This window comes from Chlorocebus sabaeus, chromosome 19 (genome assembly GCF_047675955.1).
Source record: "Chlorocebus sabaeus isolate Y175 chromosome 19, mChlSab1.0.hap1, whole genome shotgun sequence".
In the NCBI taxonomy this organism is placed as follows: domain Eukaryota; kingdom Metazoa; phylum Chordata; class Mammalia; order Primates; family Cercopithecidae; genus Chlorocebus; species Chlorocebus sabaeus.
This window is the reverse complement of record NC_132922.1, coordinates 10,433,420-10,458,460: the sequence shown is the minus strand read 5'-3', so window position 1 is coordinate 10,458,460 and position 25,041 is coordinate 10,433,420. Positions and strand designations below refer to the sequence as shown.

General features: G+C 54.4%; 2 protein-coding genes across 17 annotated transcripts in view; one reads left to right on the top strand and one right to left on the bottom strand.

The window, feature by feature from the left end:
• The window catches only part of SGSM3 (small G protein signaling modulator 3), a 36,492-nt gene extending 34,989 nt beyond the window's left edge, over positions 1 to 1,503 (top strand). For 7 of the 13 annotated variants that reach the window (XM_073006694.1, XM_038007400.2, XM_073006693.1 and 4 more), the window contains 5 exons: positions 21 to 91; positions 188 to 236; positions 325 to 410; positions 642 to 764; positions 858 to 1,503. In XM_073006694.1, coding sequence (XP_072862795.1) covers positions 21 to 91; positions 188 to 236; positions 325 to 410; positions 642 to 764; positions 858 to 1,050 — 522 coding nt within the window. In that variant the 3' untranslated portion in view covers positions 1,051 to 1,503. Of the gene's footprint in view, positions 1 to 20; positions 92 to 167; positions 237 to 324; positions 411 to 590; positions 765 to 857 lie in introns of those variants that run through there. The other 6 variants (XM_007975871.3, XM_038007399.2, XM_073006692.1 and 3 more) reach the window with 4 other exon arrangements.
• A 172-nt stretch (positions 1,504 to 1,675) lies between these two features.
• MRTFA (myocardin related transcription factor A) overlaps positions 1,676 to 25,041 on the bottom strand; it is a 220,293-nt gene continuing 196,927 nt past the window's right edge. For 3 of the 4 annotated variants that reach the window (XM_007975878.3, XM_007975879.3, XM_007975877.3), the window contains 10 exons: positions 22,820 to 22,895; positions 21,056 to 21,217; positions 15,660 to 15,835; positions 14,997 to 15,146; positions 12,309 to 12,562; positions 11,866 to 12,037; positions 9,849 to 10,871; positions 8,785 to 8,937; positions 8,433 to 8,493; positions 1,676 to 3,337 (listed from right to left, as the gene is read on the bottom strand). In XM_007975878.3, the coding sequence (XP_007974069.3) occupies positions 2,820 to 3,337; positions 8,433 to 8,493; positions 8,785 to 8,937; positions 9,849 to 10,871; positions 11,866 to 12,037; positions 12,309 to 12,562; positions 14,997 to 15,146; positions 15,660 to 15,835; positions 21,056 to 21,217; positions 22,820 to 22,895 (2,745 nt within the window). In that variant the 3' untranslated portion in view covers positions 1,676 to 2,819. Of the gene's footprint in view, positions 3,341 to 8,425; positions 8,494 to 8,784; positions 8,938 to 9,848; positions 10,872 to 11,865; positions 12,038 to 12,308; positions 12,563 to 14,996; positions 15,147 to 15,659; positions 15,836 to 21,055; positions 21,218 to 22,819; positions 22,896 to 25,041 lie in introns of all 4 variants that reach the window. The other variant, XM_073006690.1, reaches the window with a different exon arrangement.

Here is a 25,041-nt window from a genome sequence, read left to right as displayed (position 1 = left end):
ACCGTGCGCTGTTCCCACAGGCTGCAGGCCGGGAGGTCGAGAGAGATTTTGCCTCCGTGTATTCCCGCCTGGTGCTCTGTAAGACCTTCAGGTAACTGGGCCTGGGTTCCTCTGGTGGAGTCGCCTGCAGTGGGAGGGCGGGGTTTGACCCAGCCCCGGCACCCCAGGAGCTTTGGTGCCCCCTCAGGTTGGACGAAGATGGCAAGGTCCTGACCCCGGAGGAGCTGCTCTACCGGGTAAGGGGCCTCCTCTGCCAGACCCTACAGACCTCTCGAGGTTAGCCTGTGGGGGAGCCTGAGTGACAGCGGATGGTGCCGTCCCCAGGCTGTGCAGTCCGTGAACGTGAGCCATGATGCAGTGCACGCACAAATGGACGTGAAGCTCCGCTCACTGATCTGCGTGGGGCTCAAGTGAGTGTGGAAAAGGGGTTGGAGGAGAACCCTGGAATAGGGGGGACCCAGCCCAGCATCAGGAGGGTCCTTACAGGGGACCCTAAAGGACAAAGAACCTCAGGGGCTCAGGTCCTTCCCTGAAGAGGGTGGTCTGGGAGCTGCTGAGGGACAGGCTGGAGGCCTCTACCATGGCTGCAGCCAGAAGGGCCTGGAGCCGCCCCTGCTCCCCACTCCTGGCCGTGTCCCCAGTGAGCAGGTGCTGCACCTATGGCTGGAGGTGCTCTGCTCCAGCCTGCCCACCGTGGAGAAGTGGTACCAGCCCTGGTCCTTCCTGCGCAGCCCGGGCTGGGTCCAGATCAAGTGTGAACTCCGGTGAGGACCTTGCTGTGCTCGGGGAATGGAGGTGGGTCAGGAAGGGCTGGCTGGGGGTGACAAGAGCCTCACCAACCCTCTCCTCACCTCTAGAGTCCTCTGCTGCTTTGCCTTCAGCCTCTCCCAGGACTGGGAACTCCCTGCGAAGAGAGAGGTGGGTGGTGTGGGCCTCGTAAGGCCTGTGCTGATGGAGCTGCCCAAACCGTTCACAGGGTGGCTGAGGTGGGGACACAGAGTGCTGGTATCAGTGGTTAGGAACCACCCCAGCCACGCCCAAGGCCTGTGAGGTGAGGGGCTGCCCTGTTTGCAGGCGCAGCAGCCCCTGAAGGAGGGCGTCCGGGACATGCTGGTGAAGCACCATCTCTTCAGCTGGGATGTGGATGGGTGACCCCTCCTCCCCAGCCCAGCCTCGGGCCTGGGTCTGAGGTGGCCCAGGACCCCAAGCTGCAGAGCCCAGGGAAGAGCAGCTCCAGAGCCCTGGCCGGGGCCCCGGGATATCAGGCTGCCCCACTCCAGGTTCCCCAGCACATCCCAGGTGGTGGCAGCAGAGGGTGCCCTGCCCTACCAGGGTCCTTAGAGATGCTCTGGGCCAAACCAGTTTGTACCAAAAGCCTTGTGAGGCGGTGGGGAGCCATGTCTGTGCCAGTCTTTGCTCAGGAAGAGGGAAGGGGATGGGGGTGACTAATAGGCTCCTGTCCTCCTTGGTTTATAAATAATAAACTGTGTCTTTGAGAACGTACCTCCTGTCTTCTGTACAGCCAGGGCTACAGAGCTGTCTTCATGTCCAAGGCTCTGCCCTTCCTTGACTGGTCTAAAAGGCACTGCCTGGCCCCTCATGCTGGGACACAACAGGCCCAGGACCCCCACCTATGCCACCCACCCCTTCCATGGATTAAGATGCACTAACAGGCCTGTGTTTTTGTTTTTATTTTAAAAAGTTCACACACCTTCCCCATCTCTGTCCCAGCACTGGTTTTGGTGACTCCACGCCTACTCCCCTATGAGTCAGGCCAGAGTGTGAAGCCAGTGGCCCCAGGGCAGGAGACAGCCACAACCTCATGGCCATCTGTCAGCCCCACAGCAGGGTGAAGCTGGGCCCAATTCCCTCCTGTCCTAGGGTCACGCTGGCTGCAGTGAGGCGGCGGGGACGGAATGTGAGTGGGTGGAGCGCTCCTGGCAGGAAGGCCAGGTAGCACCTCTGCCCTCATGGCACTGATAAGGAACCAGGAAGCAGGGCAGGTGGGGCACAGGCTGTGGCAGGGTGTCTACATGTCAATCACACGTGATGGGTGGGCCTGGGTAGCTGCATGCCAGACTGGGCACCAGACGGTGGCACATAGCTCAAGGGTAACCTTGCATCCAGTCCCTAGGAGCCATGGCCTTCCAGGTCCTTCTGTGAGAGTAGGATGGGAGGGAGTTGCACCCATCTGTCCCCCCCCCAAAAATATGTCTATATGTATGTCGATATATAATATAGAGGTATATACACCTGTACAGAAAATTGTTGCCACCAACCACTAAATGGTTACACTACACCAAGACACTAAAATGGCAGGGAGCCCCATCCCAGGAAGCCCTGGGGTTGGCAGACATAGGGACTAGGGGGTAGAGGCCCAGGCTAATTTATCCCTTCACAGCAAAGCAGGGAGCAAAAAGGAGATTCACCCCCTGACACGTCTCAGCCCTGGGTCAGAAGAGAAGCCTCCTGGCTGGGCTTTGGCTGGGCTTCACCTACCTTAGCCAAATTGTAGCCAGACAGTGCCCCTGACCTCAAAAAAGGAGGTCAGGCTGAAATGGCCCTGGCCCTGACTGGGTATCCAAAACCCCAGCGTGAGAGCCAGGGCTGCTTCTTGACAGCTGCTCTCCTCTGCCCTGGGTAGGCCCGAACCAGGAGTAGGGGCTTCTCTGTTCTAGCCTCCCAGGGAAGGGAAAAAGCAGGGGCTGTGATTGTCAAGACTCACAACCATGTGGAGAGGCCGAATCACGCAGGAGAGCCACGCACCGGAGTGCCCTGGCTCCCAGCCCCTTCCCCATCCCCAGTCTCAAGTCAGAGAGCTACAAGCAGGAATCCCAGTGCAGCTGCAAATCATGGCCATCAAGGAAGTCTGTGGAGAAGAGGCTGGGGGCTGTGGTGCTGAGGGGGGCCAGGCTCAGCACAGGACCACCTGACGACAGCTCCAGCCAGTCCATGCTGTCCAGGTGGCCATCAGCCAGGTCCAGGCCCATGGTGCTGCTGGGCTCAGGAGCAAAGTGCAATTCCGAGGTGTCCATGGGTGACGGGGGGTGGTCCAGGATGGCAGTGCTGCTCAGCATCTGGCTATGGAGGTCGTCAATGAGGGAAAGGGGCTCTGGCCCCTCATGGCCACTGGTCAGCAGGGGCAGCCCCGTGCTGCTCTCCAGGAAGTCCTCCAGGCGCCCAGGGAGGGAGGGTGAGCCCGGCGGAGGTGGGGCAGCCTGGGGGAGCTCAGCAGAGGGTGATGGCTGTGCTGCCAGGGGGGACCCACAGGCTGGCTTCGGGGATGGCTTCTCCTTCCCTGGCAGGGATGGTGGCTCCTTGAAATCTGCTGAAATTTCTGCCAATCAAGACAGTAAGTGGATATCAGAAACCAAGCCTGTGTATCTACATGCGAAAGAATGAAGGTGGACCCTAACCTCACACAATTTACAAAAATAAAATGGATCAAAGACTTAAATGTAAGAGCTAAGACTATAAAACTCTTAATATTTGCAAATCATGTATTTGATAACGAAGTGATATCCAGAATACACAGAGAACTTCTAAAACTCAACAACAAAAAAACCAAACTTGACTCAAGAATGGGTAAAGGATTTGAACAGACATTTCTCCAATTATATACAAATGGCCAGCAGCACATGAAAAGAGTTCAGTATCACTAGTCATGAGGGAGACCACACAGTGAGATACATCTCAAACCCACTGGAGTGGCTACTGTAAAATTAAATTTTTAAAGAAAGTGCCGGTGAGGATACAGAGAAACTGGAGCCCTTGTGCCCTGTGATAGAAATGCAAAATGGTGCAGCTGCTATGCAAAATAGTATGGAGGTTCCTCCAACATTTAAAAATAGAATTACTGGCCAGGTGTGGTGGCTCACGCCTGTAATCCCAGCACTTTGGGAGGCTGAGGTGGGCAGATCACAAGGTCAGGAGTTCGACACCAGCCTGGCCAACATGGTGACACCCCATCTCTACTAAAAATACAAAAACTAGCCAAGTGTGGTGGCGGGCGCCTGTAATCCCAGCTACTCAGGAGGCTAACACAGGAGAATCGCTTGAAACCGGAAGGCAGAGGTTGCAGTGGGCCGAGATCGTGCCACTGCACTCCAGCCTGGGCAACAAAAGCAAAACTCCATTTCCAAAAAAAAAGAATTACCGTATGATCTAGCAATTCCACTGCAGGGCTTATACCCAAAAGAATTGGAAGCAGAGTCTCAGATGTTTGTACACAGGTGTTGAGAAGAGCATCATTCACAACAGTAAAATGTCACACCTGTCATGCCAGCACTTTGGGAGGCCGGGACAGGAGGATTGGCTTCAAGCCAGAAGTTTGAGCTCAGTCTAGGCAACAATGCAAGACCCCGTCTTTACCAAAAAACAACAAAAAAAAAATGGTAAATTTTAGGTGTATTTTACTTTTTTTTTTTTTTTTTGAGACTGAGTCTCACCGTTGCCCAGGCTATAGTGCAGTGGGGCAATCTTGGCCCACTGTAACCTCCACCTCCTGGTTTCAAGCAATTCTCCTGCCTCAGCCTCCTGAGATTACAGGCACGTGCCACCACGTCCGGCTAATATTTTTGTATTTTTAGTATAGATGGGGTTTACACCATGTTGGTCAGGCTGGTCTCGAACTCCTGACCTCATGATCCACCTGCCTTGGCCTCCCAAGGTGCTGGGATTACAAGCATTATTTACCACAATTTTTTTTTTTCAGACAGAGTCTCGCTCTGTTGCCCAGTCTGGAGTACAGTGGCGTGATCTCGACTCACTGCAAGCTCCACCTCGCGAGTTGACGCCATTCTCCTGCCTCAGCCTCCTGAGTAGCTGGGACTACAGGCGCCCGCCACCACGCCTGGCTAATTTTTTTGTATTTTTTAGTAGGGACGGGGTTTCACTATGTTAGCCAGTATGGTCTCCATCTCCTGACATTGTGATCCACCTGCCTCAGCCTCCCAAAGTGCTGGGACTACAGGTGTGAGCCATTGCGCCCGGTCAATTTACCACAAGTTTTAAAAAATTTTTAAAAATGTGCAAAGGACTCAGCCATTCTCTAATAGAAGATACACGAATGGTCAGGCAGCACATGAAAAGGTGCTCCACATCACTAAATTACAGAAATGCAAACTAAGGTACCACTTCACACCCATTAGGGTGGCTTTTATCAAAAAAAATGAAAATAAGGAGTGCTGGTAAGGAGGTGAAGAAACTGGAACCCTTGTGTGTTGCTAGTGTGAATGTAAAATGTTACAGCTGCAGTAGAAACAGTTTAGTGATTCCTCAAAAAGTTAAACACAGAAGTCACCATATGAGGCTGGGTGTGGCGGCTCACGCCTGTAACCCTATCACTTTGGGAGGCCGAGGCGGGCACACTGCCTGAGCTCAGGAGTTCAAAACCAGCCTGGGCAACGCAGTGAAACCCCGCATCTACTAAAAAATACAAAAAAATTGGCCGGGTGTGGAGGCGGGCGCCAGCTACTCGAGAGGCCGAGGCAGGAGAATTGCTTGAATCCGAGAGGCAGAGGTTTCAGTGAGTCAAGATCGCGCTATTGCACTCCAACCTGAGCAACAGAGTCAGACTACCACATGATCCGGCAATTCTAGCCCTAGGTTATGCCCAGAACTGAAAGCAGGGACTCAAGACAGACACTGGCACACCCACATTCACAACATCCAAAGGGTGGAAACCACCCAGGTGTCCGGCCACAAATGAATGGATGAAGAAAATGTGGTGTTTCCACGCCAGGGGCACGACTCAGCCTTTAAAAAGAGTGAGATTCTGACACACGCTGCAGCACAGAGGGACCCTGAGGACGTTGTGCTGAGTGAGATGCACCAGACACAGGAGGGCAAGTGCTTCCACTTCTGTGAGGTCCCCACAATAGGCAAATTCGTAGAGAAAGTGGGATGGGGGCTGCCAAGGGCTGCAGTTGGGGAGAATGGGGAGTTACTGTCTAATGGGTAGTTTCCCTATGGGGTGATATAGAAGTTCCAGAGTTGGCCGGGCGCGGTGGCTCAAGCCTGTAATCCCAGCACTTTGGGAGGCCGAGACGGCCGGATCACGAGGCCCGAGCAGTGAGCAGAAGGAAGGCTGAGGCAAGAGAATGGCGTAAACCCGGGAGGCGGAGCTTGCAGTGAACCAAGATCGCGCCACTGGACTCCAGGCTGGGTGACAGAGCGAGACTCCGTCTCAAAAAAAAAAAAAAAAAAAAAGAAGTTCTAGAGTGGATGGGGTGATAGCTGCACAACACTGGACCTAATACCTCTGAATTGTACATTTAAAAAATGGTTAGAATGGCAAATTTTATTATTTCACCACAACTAAAAAAAAAAATTATGCAAAAACCAGGCCTGCTCCCCAACCCTGTGGGTTCCGGCCCCTCCTGTCCCAGCAGAATGCATTCTTTGCCCTGCAGCTGCTCTCACAGGCAAGGAGGTTGCTCACCTCCAGCTGCCACCACCTGCCCAGACCTCTCTCCTCAAACACCTGCTTCTGGCATCACTGTCACCTCTTGGGCCACTTCTCAGTGTCCCTTTGGGGGCAGGCGGCACCCACACCCACCATTCTCCCTTTCTCTGCCATCTCTTAGAAGTTAAGAGTTCAAAGCCTGTTCCCTTTTCCTTCTTGAACAATCTCTGGGGTAGCACCACCTTCCCTTGGAAACTCCTGAAGCTCATGCCAAGGCCTCTTTCCTGAGCACCCAGCCCAGTCATCCCCAAAGCAGGTCCCATACCTGCTGCCTCAGTGCCACCTACACTGGTGAGAGATGCGCCTCAGGCCCCAGGGACCTGGGGATTCTCCCTAAGGCTTGAGAATTGCTGACCTCACAGGAACACCAGTGACTGAGCTCGTCTTAAATCGAAATAAAATTCACACCACATCAAATCCACTCTGGTAGAGCTGTGGTTCCAGGCTGAGCTCCCGCTTTGCCTGTACCCCTCAGCCACTCCTCCTCCTCCAGAAGCCACTGAGACACGTGGAGAGAAGTCCGCGCTCGCCGCCCAGTGTCGGCACCACACGCCCAGCCTTCTTGCCTGCTGCTGCCAGTGAGCTCCTTCCCAGGGCCATCTCAGGGTCCTCTGGGATCTTCCACTCCCAGCTGGGTCCCTCACACAGATGCACGCTGTCTCCCACCCAGCATCTGCCCTACCCTCTTCCTCCCCTCTGCAGAGGAACCTCCCAGAGAGCTCTCCATGGCCACCCCCAACCCTGCTCTCAGGCCTCTCATGGACTTCCTGTTGTGCCCATGACACCTGCTTCCGTGTCCAGGCCTCGGTCCTCAGCTCCCTTGGCCACAGCTGGCTTCCAGGACACCACACCCTGCCACTGCTTGTCCTCCCAACCCCTAAGGCTGGGCTCAGCCCCAACCTCTGCTCCCCCACCTCACGCCCTGGGCAGCCTCCCAGCTCCAACTGCCAATCTAGATGCGACAACACCCCAACTCCTACATGCAGCCCAGACCTCTCTTACAAATGCCACTCGATGTCAACTGTCCCTGTAAACCCTCCACTCATGAGACACCCCATCAGGGACTGCACAATGTGGTCCCACACGTGCCCCCTCCCCAGCTCACCCCATCGATGGCCGCTCCACCCTGGCCCTTCAGGCCACAGCCCTTGAAGTCATCCTTGGCTGTTCCTTCCCTCTCTCCACACCTCATCCATAAACACACCAACCTGGCTCTCTCCAAATGGGGCTGACTCCAGCTGTTCCTCCGCCTGCCACTGTCGCCTGCTGGGCCATAGCCCTGCTCTCCCACCACCTCCAACGTGGGGCTCCCTGCTTCTGCCCTTGCACGGCTGCTATCGCTACAGCAGCTGGAAGGTTCCTGGGTCCTGCATCACACCAGGCCACTCTACCCAAGGCTGTGCGATGGCTTCCCACACGAGGGAGCCAAAGCCACCCTGCCCTGATGCCCAGGAAGCCACGCATGATCTGGTCACAAAGCCCTTCTTTCCCTTTCCTCAACTATACTCCAACTCGCCAGGCACTCCCAAGGCCGCAGATGCACACAGCTGCTCCTGCTCACAGGAGCCATCCCGGCCCTTCCCCACCAGGCTCCCCAGACCTCTCCCTCCCCTCCGTTTTTGTCCTAAGGCTCCTCTGGGATCTTCCATATGATCTGCTTATTTCTTCTACTTGTTGTCCACCTCCCCAGGCTGCACTGTGAGCTCCACAAGGGCAAATGTCTCTTCTGTTCATTGGCAGGCGAGGGCCTTGGGGCAGTGCTCCCTGCTGAATGAAGGACGACACCTTCCCTGGTCCTCTCATCCAGGCCCTGGAGACAGGAGGGCTCACAGCCACCACCGCATCCACAGTGCTTGCCCAAGACTGGTCACGCACGGAAGCAGTCAATAAAAACAAACCAACCCAGGGCTAGAGACACCTATGAACAGGGAAGGCTGTCAGGAGGCAGCAGGGGATCTGGGGTTACCTCCGCTCTGAATGAGAATGTCAAACAGGTCATCCATCTGCTGGCTTGAGGAACCATTTTCCTGCGGGACAAAGAAAAAAAAAAAAAAGATGAAACTCTTGAATGGGGGCTCCCAGCCTGAACTACGAATGAGGCCCCTCCCTCTACCCAGAATAAGCAGCCAGATCCACAGCCCCACGGGCGCGCCCGGACTCCTGGTGCCCATCCCCCAACGGCCCACTCCCCAAGGCCTCTCTGACCCTGAAGCTGGGCTTCACCTGCCCCCTTTTCCTGCAGCTGGGGCTGTAGGAACCTCAGCCCAGCAGCCTAGGGCAGCTGCCCACAATGGTCAGGCCCAGCCCGCCTTCCTCACCTGCTGTTTGGGCTGCTGGCTCATGGCTTCCTCATAGCCAGGTGGTTCCTTCTTCAGCAGAGAAGTGGGGGTCCCAAAGAGGGGCTGTAGTGGGTGCTCTAGGTCCATCTGGGCAGAGGCGGCAGGCACTGGAGAGCCAGGCTGGGATGAGGGCTGGACAGGAGGACAGGGAGAGGACCAGTGGCCAGGGGGCTGGGGGTACAGACCTGCCTTGTAGGGGGGAGGGGTGGGGATAAGGCCAGGGCCTCTCACACTCTAGGAGGGCAGATGGGGGGCACTGGCTTTTAGGGAGCTTTCGTGAAAGCCACTAGGTAAGAAGGAATACAGGATGGGGGACCCTAACCCTGCAGGGGTGCCTGGCCTCTTGAGGTTTGGGAGAGGTCTCTGGGCTGGGCTGGTCACCCCCTGAGATTTCTGCAGCTTCTTTCTCTGCTTGGGTCTGCTCAGGGACCCCCATCTCCTATCCTGAGGTACCTGTTCCTGTCACTGTCTCCTCCACCCCCAAGTTCTGCAGGACCACAAGGCTACATAAAGCCTTAGGGCAGCCCCACCTGTGGTCTAGGCTGAGAGAAGGTCTGCTGGGGAGCTTTCTGCTGCTGACACCTCGGTGGGGACAGCTGGCCTCTCTGAGGGGAGGACCCTGAGCTGGATCCTGGCCAGAGGACCCCACAGCCTCTCCCCAGGGCAGGCTACCTCTGACCTTCACTGGCCACTCCCCACAGAGCAGCACTAAGGCAGGCCCAGCCTGGTGTGGGCTGCTCAGGAGTCCTCTGCTGAGGTGCAAAAATGTTCTAGTCTCAACAGCCAGAGAGGTGGAGAGCTCGCCAATGGTTCCGCCCTACGGCTAGGGGTTCTTAGGAAGGTCCCTTAACTTTACTAAGTCTCAGTGCTCCCCGTGGTGAGATGGGGATAATGACCGCTCATTTCAGAGGGTCGAAAGGAAGATTAAACGAAGCAAACAGAAAATGCCCAGCACGAGGGGACCCCTGGCCCACAAGGGCTGTAGCGAGACGCTCTTTCCACCCTCCTCTGGGCCCTGCCCGGTTCCTCCCATACCCAGGTACCTGCTGGGGGCTTCCACTGGACAGGCCAGGGCTGTCTGCATTCTTATTGGTCACGGTGAGGACAAGGTGGGTCCCTGTGGAGTCAGTGATGAGGGTGGGAGGTGCAACCCCCTTGATGAGGCCAGGGCCCTGAGGACCCAGAAGCAGCTGGGGGGCGGGGACTGGCTCGGGCTCAGGCTGCACAGCTTCCTGCTTCACCACCACGGACGGGGGCCCCGGGGCCGCAGCACAAGGGTCTACATGGTTGGTGGTTGGGGCCGCCAGGCTGGGGCTGAATGGGTGAGCAGGGCCCAAGGGCTGTCGGCTCAGTTGGCAGCTGGAGAAGCTGTTCTCCTGCTTCACTGGCATGCCGAGAGGGGCAGGGGTGGGGACAGGGGTTGGGGCGGGCTGCTGGGCTCGCTTCTCCTGCTCCAGCTGCAGCCTGAGCCGCTCCACCAGCTGCTGCTTCTGCCGGAGCATGCGCGTCAGCTCCTCGATCTGCTTGTCTTTTTCCTGCAGCATCTGGTCCTTGTCACGCCCCTCTAGCTCTGCCCGCCCCCCAGGGCTCAGGCAACAGGATCCGGCCCGGGGGCCCTCCTCCTTCACGAGGATCTGCAGTGGCGAGGCCTGCAGGGTCAGCTGCGTCAGGGGAGACGTCACCATCTCACCAAAGGTGTCCCCGGGGGTGGAGTTTTCATCGCCAGTGCTGAGCAGTGAGCGCTCTGAGGGGGTAGGAGACACAGGCGGTGTGGAGCCTGTGCTGCCAAATTTCACCACTCCATTGCTGGTCACCGTGGCCACCACCACCTCAGTTGGGGCCAGGCCTGCTGCCACCAGAGCTGGCCCTGTGCTCAGCCGGGCCGCCGGGAAGGCTACCACCACCTCGCCAGCCTTGTGCAGGATAGAGGTGGTGGCAGGGGCCTTGGGGGCTCCTGGGACAGGGCCAATTTGGTCTTGGTAGGCTCGAAGGCGCTCAATCAGCTCAGTTTTGGTGCCTGAGACGGGCAGTGATCGCAACTTCAGCTCCTGCTTCAGCTCTGCCACCTGCAAGGCAGTCAACAGTCAGGGAGGCCAGGGGCAGCTGGACACAGGGCACTGGGTCCAGGCAGAAGGGCACTTCAGATGCATCAACTACCCTAATCCTCCAGCAGCCTGGAGGGCGCAATGCCCCCCACCACCTGAGCCAACAGCATCCTCCCTTTCATTGTTCTCGCTCTAGCAGGGACCTGGTTAAAATGCTCCCCACCTATGCAGGCAGCGGGGGCTGGCACATGGTGCCCACAGCTGTCCCCAGCCCCCAACATGGTGCTTGGGCTCAATAAATCTTGAATGGAACAGACTGAATTTTGCAGAAGAGAAAACTGAGCTCATGAAAGTAGGGCCCAGCCTGGTTCAGAGAACAAGTTCTCAAGGGAGAGCTTGGTCCAGTCAATCTTCTGATGGGGCAGAGAAAACACACAAGGCACTGGGCATGACCCTCTCCTCTCCAAGGCCCTCGGACAGAAGCCAAGTCTGTGACCCTGATCACAGGCCACTCTCTTTCCAGGCAGACACTGCACCTGAATAGCACCCTGAGCTCCACATTCACCGGCAAAGGGGAAAACGCGAGCAGGGTTTGCTACTGGACAGCCCGGTCTACACTGACCAGGTCTGCGACTGTGGACAAGCTTCTCCTCCTGTCAGAGCCTCAGCTTGACCATCCTCAAAGGGACACCCATCCCCACTTCTCACACTGCATGTACCATACAAGTTGAGGAAGATAAGAGACACACGACTGCCTGGACAGATGCCGGCTGTGCTGCCAACAGGACCCACCAGGAGGAAGCTGGTGTCACTCGCCATGACCACCTCCAGGCAGCCTCGGAGCTGTGTCCAAGGTGCCCCTGTCTGATGGGGACCAGAGCCTGGAGCCCTGCGCTGCCTTCCACGATGGTGGGTCCTAGGCTGGATGCCTTCCCTGCCTAAAAACCAGCACCCGGACAGCCCCTGTGGGAAGGGCCAGGCTGGCAGTGGCTCAAGTTTTCCAGTGGCTGTGTACCTTCATGTCGTCCAGGTTGGCTGGCAGGGCTCCCGGCTTGCCAGTCAGTGAGGTGCTGTTCTGACGTGCCAGCCCACAGGGCCCAGGGGCACCTGAGCTGGAGCTGCTATTGGTAGTGGAGAGGCTGCGAACTGGGGGGGTCCCGCTGCTTCCCAGGGCCTCACCTGCTGACCTGAGAAGAAAAGGCGGAAATGAGCACCCATCCAGCATCACCCGTGGCCTCTGCAGGTGGCAGCCCAAGCCTGGGCTGCAGGGTTGGGTACAGATAGGCATGGGGCAAGGGCCTAGCAAAGGCTAGGGTGGCCCTGCCTGCAGACCACTCTGTAGCATCCAGACCAGAGGGTCCTTAGAGATGTGGGGTTCACCTCCACCAGATCTGGTACCTGCCTGGCTCAGGGTGGCTCGGGAAGGGCAGGGGCAGGTGGTGGCGAGTGGGTGCCTACTTTGGCGGGGCAGGCAGGATGGCCTGGTAGTTGTGGTGCTGCTGCTGCTGCTGGTTGAGGATCTGCAGCTGGAGGAAGAGCTGCTGCTGCTGCAGGATCTTGGCATAGGATGAGTCCATGGGGGGTGCCCCCCTGTCCTGCTTCTGGTCCGGGGGGATGTACTGGTGGTACTTGAGCTTCTTCACCTTTGGCTTAAGCTCCTTGGCCTTCTTGCTGCGCTGCGACTTCTCACTGGCAGACTTGGGTTGGCTTTGCTGAGGGCACAGGAGACAGGGTGCCATTCAGGGGCAGCCTCAGGCTTCTCGGGGTGGGGCTGGCAGTTCTCCCACCTGTGTGGCTTCCGAGAAGACATCTCCATCCACACTTTGCCCATTTCCACAATTCCCCATGGGACCATACACTCCGTTGAAAGCAGAAACGTGCCCAGAAATGTGCCAGGCAAGGGGCTGGAGTGACAAAGAGGGCTGTGCCTGGCCCCTGGCTTAAAAGAGCTTCTAGCTTGGAGGATAAATCAACCAAATGTTCGAGCACAGACATCACCATGACCCCAAGCCAGAGTGAACACAAGGAGGTAAAACCCAGCTGACTGATGGAGCTTGGGCTGCACCAGACCAGGCACTTTACAAAGACGGAGCCACGCAAGCTTCTCAAGAACGCTGCCTGCTCTTTTTGGGGCTGGGGGGAATCCTGCCAGGTAGGAACTGTCATGTCTACTTGAAAATGGTGAACAGGCTCAAAGAAGTCACTTGCCCAAAGTCACAAGGTGATCTTGTTCTTGTTCTAACACAGGACTCCAAAAGCTCCTATTCATGCCCCCAAAGACCTCCAGCTGGCACAGCTTCTGGGCCAGGAGAGTCAGAAGACCCAAACTGACCAAGGGCCAGTAGGCGGTATGTGGGAGGCCTGTTCTTGGAGCAAGGAAGGGCACAGTTGGACAAGGTGAGTTAGCAAGGGAGTGCCAGAGAGAGACCGCGGAGAGCTGAGAAGTTTTGAGCAGAGAACGGCAGACAGAAGTGTACAAGGCTGGATGTAGGAACAGGTGGCGTCTAGACCTTGTGGCAATGAGGACCGAAAGGAAGGTTTGGGCAGGTGACCCACTAGTGGAAGAACAGACAAAGTGAACATGCGGCAGGTGAGGAGTGACCCCAGAAGTGGTTCTGGTTTTGCTGGGAGCATGGGAAGGATGGAGTAAGGGCAGGGCTGCCAAGGCTGTGGGGCCAGGATTGCTCCAGAAGAAGGGAACAGAGCCACAGAGAGCCTCTGAGCACAGGCTGGGGAGCAGGCAGAAGTACAGGCAGAGGGAGAGAGGGGGCAGAGGGAGAGAGGGGGCAGAGGGCAGAGCCCAGGGAGCACCCCCAATTAAAGGGAGGAAGAGGGAGGCAGGGAAAACACAACCAAAGAGAGAGAACCCCAATAGCTGGGCCAGGAGCACAGCGGTGGGGATGGACTTGGATTGAGGCCCCTGAAGATAATGTTTCAGTCCACTGGTGGGGTAACTGAAGAGATGTGTAGACAAAATACACAGACTCTTCTTCCAAACGTGGGAGGCAAAGGAAGGCAACAGGAGTGTGAGGAGAAGCACGCTGGAGGGAGGAACTCTGTGGGAAAAGCAGGGACACCTGTTGACAGTGAGGAAGAGAATGCAGGTGCAGGACAGGCACTGAGGAGGCAGCGCCTGGGCAGACAGCACTGAAAGCAGGCGTAGGCTGGGAGGAGAGGCCACTCACTGCTCCCAGGCCTGAAGGAGGAGACAGTGACATTCAGGAAGCCATAGTGACTTTCTGACATGGAGGAAGCAGGAGACAGCAGAGATGACAGGGTCATGTGCAGAGGCGGGACTGGGGATGTCACCATGGGACAGAGCCAGGGAGAGTCACAAGATGGGCGGGCAGCTCCCAGAGCTAGTGGGGCCTTCTAAGGCCAGAGCACGAGCGCCAGACAGCCCAGGCTGCAGACTGTCGGCCTCTCCTGAGGCTCAGATGGCCAGGGGTTGCCAAGCCAGGCACAGGGTCTGTGTGAGGCGAGAACCTAGAGAGTAAGAAAGGACAGAGCAGAAAGGGTACAGGTGGAGCAAGTCAGGGAGGCGTGGGCCAGGTGGAGGTGTGGGGTTGCGGTCCCTGAGATCCTGGTGGCCAGGCAGTTCTGTGGAACAGGGGGGACCCTGCATCAGCTCTTGGTGCAGCTGAATTTAACAGCAGACACCTGAGTCCATGAGGCCAGTAGTGCCCAGCACAGGGTCCCCCACACCGACGACAGTAACCCCCGCCTCCTGCCGGCATTTCAGGTCAGGCCTTGGAGGAGGAGAAGAACACTCAGTGACACCTCCTGCACGCCTCTGGCCACGTCACTTCACTTCTCAGTTCCTCTCTTGTAGCAAAGGGCTCTATTTCTGCCTCACGGAATTGTTGAGTGAACAAGACATCATGTGTGGGAATGACTTCATGGATGAGAGCAGGAATGAGTACCTGGAATGCCCAAGGCCAGCCCACAGCCACCAATAATTGGTGGCTATGATCGCAACAGTCAGTGTTAAGTCGGACAGCGGAGAGAACAGGAAGAAACTCCCAGACCAATGGGAGAGGACGTGCACCACACCCCCTGCAGCTGTCCCCACAGCTGGAATGAAGTCACAGCAGGACTCCAAAGGGCACCAGGAAGGGGAGGGTACAATCACTGGCAGAAATGTACCTTAATGAGCGTGGGGGTGGGCTTGGCAGTGGGGACAGTGGTTCCATTGGTGAGGCTGGGAGGCAGCAGAGGTGGGGGAGGCAGAGGAGGCTGCTCTGCCAGGAAAAGCATTTCTCCGGAATCCGGGCCCATCGGAAGTTGAGACACAACCTGAGAGGGAAAAAAGGAAGTGAGGACATGGCCACCTCCAGGCAGGGTGTGCCCAGCCTGCCCTGACCCTACACAGGGTCCTCAGACGCCACCACTGTCAGAGGGCAAATGGTGGGCAGAGACTGGGGGAGGAGAAGAGCAACCCCCAGGGTGGCAGGAGGAGCTAGGAAAGAAAGAGAGAAGGCAATGAAAAGGTCACAGAACTGAATATACTCAAGAAAAGCAGGCTGCTCTAAATAAATGAATACAGACTGGGCCAGTGAGGTTTGCAATCCCACTACAAAGCAGCCGTGGCCAGCGTCGTCCTCCACCTGACCTCTGGCTGCTGGAGAGGGGCCTCCGCCCACATCTCCCACCAGCAGGGAGCCCAAGCAGCCAGCACCTGAGCAACTAGGGTAGCGTCCCCCTGGCTTCCCTGTGCCAGAGCAGGAGGCATAAGCCCAGGAGAGAGACCTTACTCTGGGCAGCCCTAGCACCTTGGAGCTGGGGAAGCATCTGGAAGCACACACTCACCTGGGTGGGGGATGCAGAGGTGGCACTGGGCAGTGGTTCGCTGACTCGGGCCTCCAGGGGTGACGGCACAGAACCCTGGGACTCATGGCTGGCAGGCTGCTCGGGGGATAAGGCATCGCTGCTGTCCTCATCGAAGGAAGAGCTGTCTGCGACTTTGGGATAGTTCACCTGGCCCACTGAAACCCAAAGCTGGTATGAGATTCCACCTGCAGCCCAGGGCACAGGTGAGCAGGGACAGGCCTGGCCCACAGCCCACACGCTCTGTGAGGCAGGCAAACCAAGGAGACTAGCAGCCAATCTGCTTTCTTGTTCTAAAAAAGTTCTGGTCATCATCATGACCCTGCACGAGAGTCCAGAAAGATCTCCTAGGCCATCAGAGCGACCTCATGGGCTGAGCAAAGGCCTCCTTTAGCCTCTTGCTTGTAACTCTATACTGTGTTTAATCTTCAATGTCAAGTTGTCCCTCCCTCCCTTGCTCCTCCCTACCTAGGAGACCCAAGCTACCTTTCCACCTCAACCGTCTCCCTATTGTTAAAGGTACTCTGTATCTTCATCCCACACTGCACAAAACTCTCTTCTTCCCCCATGATGCTTACAAATGGGGCAGTGAGGGCTCTAAACCAGCTAACGAGGGACCAGAAAAGCCTGGGAAACAGCCCTGTGAGTGTAGCTGAATTCCCCAGAGGCCAGGAACAGACTAAGGAGCCTGGCTCTGGGCTTCAGATGGAGGGTATCCCAGAAAGGGGATGTTTGCCTGCACAGGTGAAATAGAGGAGGTGTGGTGACCTCCTCTAGAGGCCAGTGGCTCGCAGACACCCAACACCTGGGTAGCAGGGGCACCAGAAGAAAACAGCCTGCTGGCTGTAACTGCCCTGACCTGACCCACTGCCAGGCTCTGGATGACTGTGAGTACGTGTCCTCCTGAGGCCAACTGGGAGGCAGAGGCATGGGAGGAGGGCGCAGCACAAAGCTTCTGTTCCATGGGGTCGCAGTGGGAAGGAAAGATGGGAACAGAGGCAAGGAGGCTATTTCAAGAGTCACTGTTAGAGCCACCGGCTCAGCACTGTCGTGGGAAGAGGTGGGGGTAGCAGGTTCTCAGCTGATCTGCCATCCATGCAGAAGGAACTGAGGCAGTGGTGAAGGCAGTGGTGAAGGCAGTGGTGAAGGCAGGGGTGAAGGTAGGGGTGAAGGCAGGGGTGAGCTGCCGCCCAAGCCTGGGGAAGTGTGCTGTGTGGGAAGACCCCAGGTAAGGAAGAGGAACAAGGCACAACAGCCCAGGCTGGGTTTGTCCATGCAGTAGCTCTCCTAGCAGCTCTTGCCCTCCAGGGCCAGGACCTGAGGTTCTCTCCTCCCTCAGGACCTGGGAAGGACGCATCTGAGCTTCTTCCTTACTGGCAACTGTGGTGGTGGCTTGCTCCTCCGTCCCCTCATCTGTCCCAGCAGGGGCAAGTATGCAACACACAGAATGGGGCTTGCTGACCACGTGTACTTCATGCCAGACACAAGGCTAGATTTCCCCACTATCTCCTACTCCCAGCAAGGGCACCTGCTTTGGTACAGCAGCCCCAGGGAGGCCAGTACTGACAATGGTGAGCGAGGGTGGAGCAACTGTAGCTTCCACCAGATTAGTCCAACCCAAGGAAGCTGCTGGCCGTACTGTGGAAAACCCAGGGCTGGTACAGGCCAGGGTCACTACAGACTATTTCTCTCTCCACTCACAGTCATATCCTGGGAACAAAGATGGGGCCCCTGCCCTCCAGGAGTTTATGGTCCAGTTGCCTTGGAGCCCCGTGTATGCTCTGCTAGAGAGAAAACACAGAAGCTGAGGGCACACTGAGAAGAGATTCAGGGAAGTTTTCCTGGAGGAGAGGACTTAGTGTGAACCTTGAAGATAACTGAGGGGCCTGGAGGAAGGGTCGGATGGGGAGGTTAGGTATGTGGGGAAGACCCCAACCCCCATCAGCCCTTTTCTCAGGCCTCAGAACGGTCTGCTCCCCCTGCTCCCACTACCCGCTTCCTTCTCACTCATCTGAGCCAAACTTCCTTCCCAGCTTTGCCTCTCCTATCTGAGCCAAACCTCAACCTCAGCCGGGGTTCCATTTCCTCGTCCTCCTCCCTCCTCTTCCTCTGAAGGTGCCCATCCTCCCATGTCCTTGACTCTTTCCTCTCAGCCCAAAAACCTGCTCCATTGCACCCAGCCTGAAAACGCCTCCCTAAGCCAGGACCTGCCTCTGTTTTCCTTCTCCACAGAACTACTGAGCAAATGAGCTACATTTGCCATCACTGTCTTCTTCCCTCCTACTCAACTGTACAATCTGGTTTTTGCTGGCAAATGCTCTGTGCTCCTTAAAGTCCCCAACAATCACCCCATTGCCAAATTCCTCAAACAAGCAAGCACAGGTCTCCAGGCCACTGCCCGTGTTGTTCCCTCTTGTCCCTCTGTACCTTTTCCACTTGGCAAACTCTGATCCAGCCCCCAAAACATGCTATAGTGTGGGCACTTCCCTGGCCACCAACACCTGTCGCCATCCCTGAGAGACGTCCCTCTGCTGAGCTCTCACAGCGCTGACACACACATATCCATTGTTACACTGTCCATTACAGCAGCTGCCAGCTGGTCTAGAATGAGTGTTATTGCTGACAACAGCAGCAACCATTGTGTGAGTCTCTCTAGGCACCAAGGACCAGGCTGGGCCCTTTATATTCATCATCATGTGTGATCTTGCAAGCAGTCGCACAAGGCAGGTAACTCAGAGACAGTGTCGCAGGGCCATGGCCTTCCTACTAGGCAGCATTGGCATCTGACTGGGAACCAGAATCAGAAATCAGTTGTTTATACATTAGTCTTCTCACATCAGACCCACGTGAATTCTTTGAGGGCACAAGTCATATTTTATTCATCTTTGTGACATCAGGACTTCACACAGCCTGGCACACTGCTGACTCTCGGCACACATTTATCAGACTGTGGCTGGCTGCAGCATCTACAACTGGCTTGGCCCCTACACTGGCCTATAACTTGGGACTGCTGAGGAATACACAGAGGAAACCACTGAGATGAGGCAGGACGAACGCCAGGGAAAATCTGTGAATTATAAGGGCTACTATATCAACATGGGGAAAGGGCTCCTCCGGGCCCAGTGTGGGCCAGCCTACAGTAGGGTGGCTACAGTGCAGAGGAGGCCCTAGAAACTGCCAGTCGCCTCTAATCAGGGCCCACGGCCTAACTCAGCATGCCCTGGGGGTCTGCTGCAGTGTTTCCCCTCTGCCCAAAACTAAAACTACGTTAGAGGAAAACCTGAGCCTCTTTCTCTGAAGGCACAGCTGCCTCAGGAGGGGCAGGCAGGTGTTGTCTTGTCAGGGATCGGGTCTTGGGCCCACTGCAGCGAAGGAGACAGGTCTGTACCAATTATCACCAAAATCGAAGAGTAGGATAATAAATACATTTGGTTTTTATCCCCCAGTTCTCATCACAGAGCAGCTAAAATCAGAGAGCAGCTAAAACCCTTGGAATTTCCTTAAGGTCAGGAGTATCTTCAGTTATGTATAACAAGCCCCTTTCTACAACACCTGAGCTTATGCTAATGTGATGATCTGGGAGAGACTAAGGATTGGGCCAGTCACCACAGAGACCAAGGAATTAGAGGATTAGAGGACTGGAACTACCAGCCCATCCACCAACCTCCAGGAAAGTGGGGGTGGGTATGTAGGATGTGGAGTGGGGGCTCTGAGATCAAGCCTATAAAAACTCTTGGATAACAGGATTTGATGTGCTCCTCTAGCTACTGGGAGGGTGAAGGCCCAGAGTGGGCAGGGAAGTTCCAATACCACCACTCCCCTGGCACCCCACTACACTGTGCCATCTGCCCCTCCCTCTGGCTGTTCCTCTGCCTCCTTTATAATAAGCCAGCAAATATAAGTGAAGTGTTTCCCCGGGTTCTGTGAGCCACTCTAGCAAATTATCAAGCCCAAGGAGAGAGTATAGGAACCCCAATCGATAGCTAGTTGGTTAAAAGCAAATATAAAATAACCTGGGGCGTGGGACCAGCATGGGGAGTGGGGCTAAGTTTTGTGGGACTAGTCCTCAACCTGTGGGATCAGACACTCTCTCCAGGTAGATGGCATCTGAAAAGGGCACCCAGCTGGTGTCCACTGGAGAACTGCTTGGTATGTGGGGAAACACCATGCCAGAACACCAACACCAGAAGTATTCTGTATTGAGTGCAAATAGAGAGAAAAGAGGCTTTTTCCCTTTTACACTAAAGGAATCAAGTCCAAACTCCCAAGTGTGCCAAGAGGCCCTGCACAACCTGGACTGTGCTTACTGCTCCCACCTCATTTTTGTTTTTGAGACAGGGTCTCACTCTGTCGCCCAGGCTAGAGTGCAGTGGCACAATCATAGCTCACTACAGCCTTGAACTCTTGGACTCAAGTGATCCTCCCACCTCAGCCTCCTGAGCAGCTGAGACTACAGGTGTGTGTCACCACAGCCAGCTAATTTTTTGATTTTTTTGTATAGGTGAGTCTCCCTATGTTGCCCAGGCTGGTCTCAAACGCCTGGGCTCAAGTGATCCTCCTATCTCGTACTACCAAATCACTGGGGACCTGGCCTTCTACCTGTCATCTTGACACTCTCCCTTCTAGTGCCTTCTCATCAGGTCCTAAGGTTGTTCTCCCTGTCTGGAGCACTGTCCTCTCCTCCCTTGTCCCACCCCCTCCCACACGCTTTCATGAATTCCTACTCATCCTTCAGCCCCAGGCTTGGCTGTCACCTCCTCTGACAGCTGCACCCCTCCTGATGCAACCAGGTTGGGTGCCCCTCCTCTGTGTTTCCAGAGTACCCAGTGCTCCCTCCAGCACAGCTTCTCTATCTTGCCTATTCACCTGCCTGTTACCTGCTCCATGAGGCATGAGCTCCATAAGGACAAAGGAACTTGGTCTGCCCTGTGGGCTATGTAAGTTAGCACCTAGCACACTGTTTGGGTCCATCAATATTTGTTGAGTGAAATATCCGTGGAAAGGGCCAGTCTCCAAGAAGAGATTTCACTAATAAAAATAAAGAGTATTACACAGATTTCTAATTCCTGGCATCTCCACACGTTCACACACACTAATCCTGACATCTGCCTACTCTGTGAAAGAGGAAGCAACCCGAGTTTACAAAGACGGAAAGTAAACAGCGCAAGGCCTGTTATTTACTTAATTACTGTTGTATGTCCCTGTTTCTTAAAGCAACAGGCACTATCCCAAGTTCACACAACCCGTGCATGAGGCTCTCAAACTCTGTTAAGAAGTCAAGAGCCTCAGCCCAATTCTGCTTCAGCCTGGCACTCCCTCTCCCTCTCCCCTCCTGCATCTCAGCTGCCTCTCACGCAGGGTGGCTGGGTCCTCCTCACCAATGATGGCTTCCTTCAGGCTGGACTCAACAGGAAGGATGTTCTTCTCCACCAGCTCCATGGGGCCAGGCCTCTGTGCAATCTTCTCATTGAGGTCATCGGCTAGTCTGGCTCTCTTCAGCTTCAGCTGCTTGGCCTGGAGGGACGGCTCAGCTGAGGTTTCTGCCCATGGGAGACAAAGGGGTGCAGGAAGATATATGAGTGGACGTGGTTCTGCCCTGGGAACTCCAGAGCAGCTCTCCTTCCTCCCGGGCAAGAGCAGAGACTGTCAGAATGGAAAGCATATCCCAAGCAGAGAAGAGTGGCCTGCCTTGAAGTTTCACAAAGACAAGACAACGGGTTCCCACTGTGACCAGGCAGTGCACGGTCACACACAATTACAACCAGGCAGAGGCAAGCTCAGAAGACTTTCTGAGGTGGAGCTACAGAATGGAAGCAGCACCAGATGACAGAATGGTCTCCACTCTCCCTCAAACTTGCTGTGTTACTGAGGCAATTCACATCTCTGCTCTTGGTTTCAGTGCCTTTGTCTGCAAAATATGGGACTCAGACTAGAAAAGTTCTCTTCCAGCCCCTCAAACAGCTCAAAACTAGACAAACAGCTGGGCGTGGTGGCTCACACTTGTATTCCCAGCACTTTGGGAGGTCAAGGCATGTGGATCACCTGAGGTCAGGAGTTCAAGACCAGCCTGATCAGTATGGTGAAACTCTGTCTGTACTAAAAATACAAAAAATAGCCAGGCATGGTGGCAGGTGCCTGTAGTCCCAGCTACTCGGAAGGTTGAGGCAGGAGAACTGCTTGAGCCCAGGAGGTGGAGGCTGCAATGAGCTGAGATTGTGCCACTGCACACCAGCCTGGGTGACACAGCAAGACTCCATCTCAAGTTTAAAAAACAAAACAAAACAAAAAAACACTAGACAGACAATAAGTAAATATATTTATGCTGCTACCAGGAGCCCAAAACCTTTTCTTCACTAAAAATGTGGGAAGACCGCCAGGCACAGTGGCTCACGCCTGTAATCCCAGTACTTTGGGAGGCCAAGATGGGCGGATCACTTGAGGTTAAGAGTTCGAGACCAGCCTGGCCAACATGGTGACACCCCATCTCTACCAAAAATATTAAAAATTAGCTGGGTGTGGTGGTGCTCGTCTGTAATCCCAGCTATTCGGAAGGCTGAGGCAGGAGAATCACTTGAACCTGGGAGAGGTTGCAGTGAGCCATGATCACACCACTGCACTCCAGCCTGAGCAACAGAGCAAGACTCCATCTCAAAAAAAAAAAGGGCGGAGGGGGTGGGAAGGAAGACATGTGCAGCTGGGGCCAGGTATACATCTAGAATAATATTAGATGGAGCATGGTATATCACAGTCAAGTGAATGACTGACTGAATGAATTAATGAATATAAAAAAGTAAGTGTATTTTAAACACAGATTTTAGATTAGGCATGATGGCTTGCACCTATAATCACAGTGACAGAGTAAGACTCTGTCTCAAAACAAAACATTTTGGCAGAGAGAAACAAATCTCACACCAAGGGATGGTAGGACCCTGGAGAACAGGCCAAGCCAAACTAAGAGCATGTGACTGTGCTTGTTAAGAGTCCCTCAGACCAGTGGCGGTTACCATGGCACAGCTGTCATACTGTGTTAAGGCTCCGGCTTACCCACTGCCAACAGAAATGGGAGAAGAAAGAAGCAAGAAGGAAATGGGTAGTGCAGTGAGAACTGGGTCTAGATGAAAAAGCAATTCCAATCTCCACACCTTCCAAAATGTGCATCCTGACCAGCTCCGATCTCTCCGGGCGGGAACGAATCTTCCGTTTGAGATAGTCCTCTGTCTACAGAAAAAACACACCAAGAAACTCTCAAATCCAGGTACACAGGCTTATGGCATGGACAGGATCACAAGAGCAGCCTTGGCCATGGTGGCTGCTGACCACCTCTGCACCCCTACAACCTTAACTTGATGATGGCAGGGTCCAGAGGCAAGAGGAGGCCTGGGGAGAGCACATCAAAATCCAACTGCGCCTGCCAAGGAAGGGCACCATCCTTCAAGACCATTTGTCTCTCTGAGGCTGGACTGACAATATATCTATTAAAAACTACTATTTCTACTACCATAAAAGTAATATATGTCCAGCAAAGAAAATTTAGAAAACTAGAAAGAAAAATAAAATTAAAAAAACTTTAACCAGCCACTGTTAGTATTCTGGGATATCTGTTTCTAGTTACTCTTCCACGCAGAAAATAGGCTTAACTTTGCAGAGCTGTAATCATACTGATTATTATTTTATATCCTGCTTTAAAAAATGTAACATTGGGCCGGGCACAGTGGCTCACACCTGTAATCCCAGCACTCTGGGAGGCCAAGGTGGACAGATCACTTGAGGTCAGGAGTTCAAGACCAGCCTGGTCAATGTGGTGAAACCCTGTCTCTAATAGAAATACAAAAATTAGCCAGATGTGGTAGCTGGCAACTGTAATCCCAGCTACTTGGGAGGCTGAAGCAGGAGAATCACTTGAACACTTGAGGTGGAAGCTGCAGTGAGCCAAAATTGCGCCATTGCACTCCAGCCTGGGCGACAAAAACGAAACTCCGTCTCAAAAAAACTGTAACACTGCATGATCTCATGAGCATTTTCCATTCATTTTGAATGGCTGCCAAATGGAATACTAATTTTGATACATGGTATCAAAGCTCTAGTTCCTCAAAGTCCAATGTCCTAATTTCTGCATTTATGAAACTCTGGGCAAACTACACTAGTCCCTCAACAGTCACAGAGCCATCCCACCAAATGGGGCTAATTATAATATATACAGTCCCCCAGATCTGACTCTACAGAGTCTGTGCTCTTAACCTCTGCACCAACACTTTCAAACCATAGAACATCAGCTGATCAAGACCAGCAAAGGATAAGACAGGCCAGAGAACACTACGAAATGAAGCCTTGGAGGACATTATATACAGTAAAGGAAAAGACTGAAGAAAAAAAAAAAAAAAACAGACTCTCCTCACCTAGCCATCTGCCACCTTGGTGTTCTGGCCGGGCAGCTCTGTGCTAGCCCAGGGGTGGCTGAGCAATCCAGGAGATGGTTTAAAGTGGCTGTGGGCTCTGGGTCTATCACCCCACATGCAGTGGGCAGAAGTACTGCCTCAGCTGCAGCAGAGAGTGGTAAAGCAGGTGTCAGGTGCCGCACGTCTTCACAGACAACAGAGGAAGGCTTATTCTCTAAGCCATCTGAAGCTCTGACCAGTGGCCATGACTGAGGTAGAATACAGTACTGATTAAGAAAATATATGGAGGAGCTTCTGGTTTGCTAAAGGCATGGAGATGCTAGGAGTGTGACACACCCACCTGGAGAGGGCACAGAAGCTCCTCGTCCCTTCCCACATACCTACGCATCTCTTCTACCTGGCTGTTTCTGAGTTGTATCCTTTATAACAAATAGTAAACATATTAATGATGTCAAATGGCTGAAACCTGACTACCTAGAAGCTACTCTGGACTGGTTTAGAGGGTACAAGGTCTCTGATGGAAAACCAGAGAATTTTCAGGGCCAAATTTAAAGATATGGATTTTGCAACTGATATCCTTAAAGGCATTCATGACCACTGAAGCACATTTGTGTCGAAGAAAACTGAGGGGAAAAATCAGTTTGACCAGGTACAGTGGTGGATGCCTATACATCCCAGTAATTCAGGAGGTCAAAGGTGGAAGGATTGCTTAAGCCCAAGAGTTGGAATTCAGACTGGGCAACACTGCAAGATCCCACCTCTAAAATTACCAAAAAAAGAAAAGCAAAGCAATCAGTAGTGTAAATACAACAGCATCTCTGACTCCCTCAAGTGTGATCCTGACATAGCTGAAGCCATGGTGGACGATTTCCCACCACCATGTATAGCTGCCTACGCAGCACCAACAGATGTGGGTAGCTGGTTCCAACACCAGAAAAAGAAATGAAACTTCTCTTGAATACGAGCTG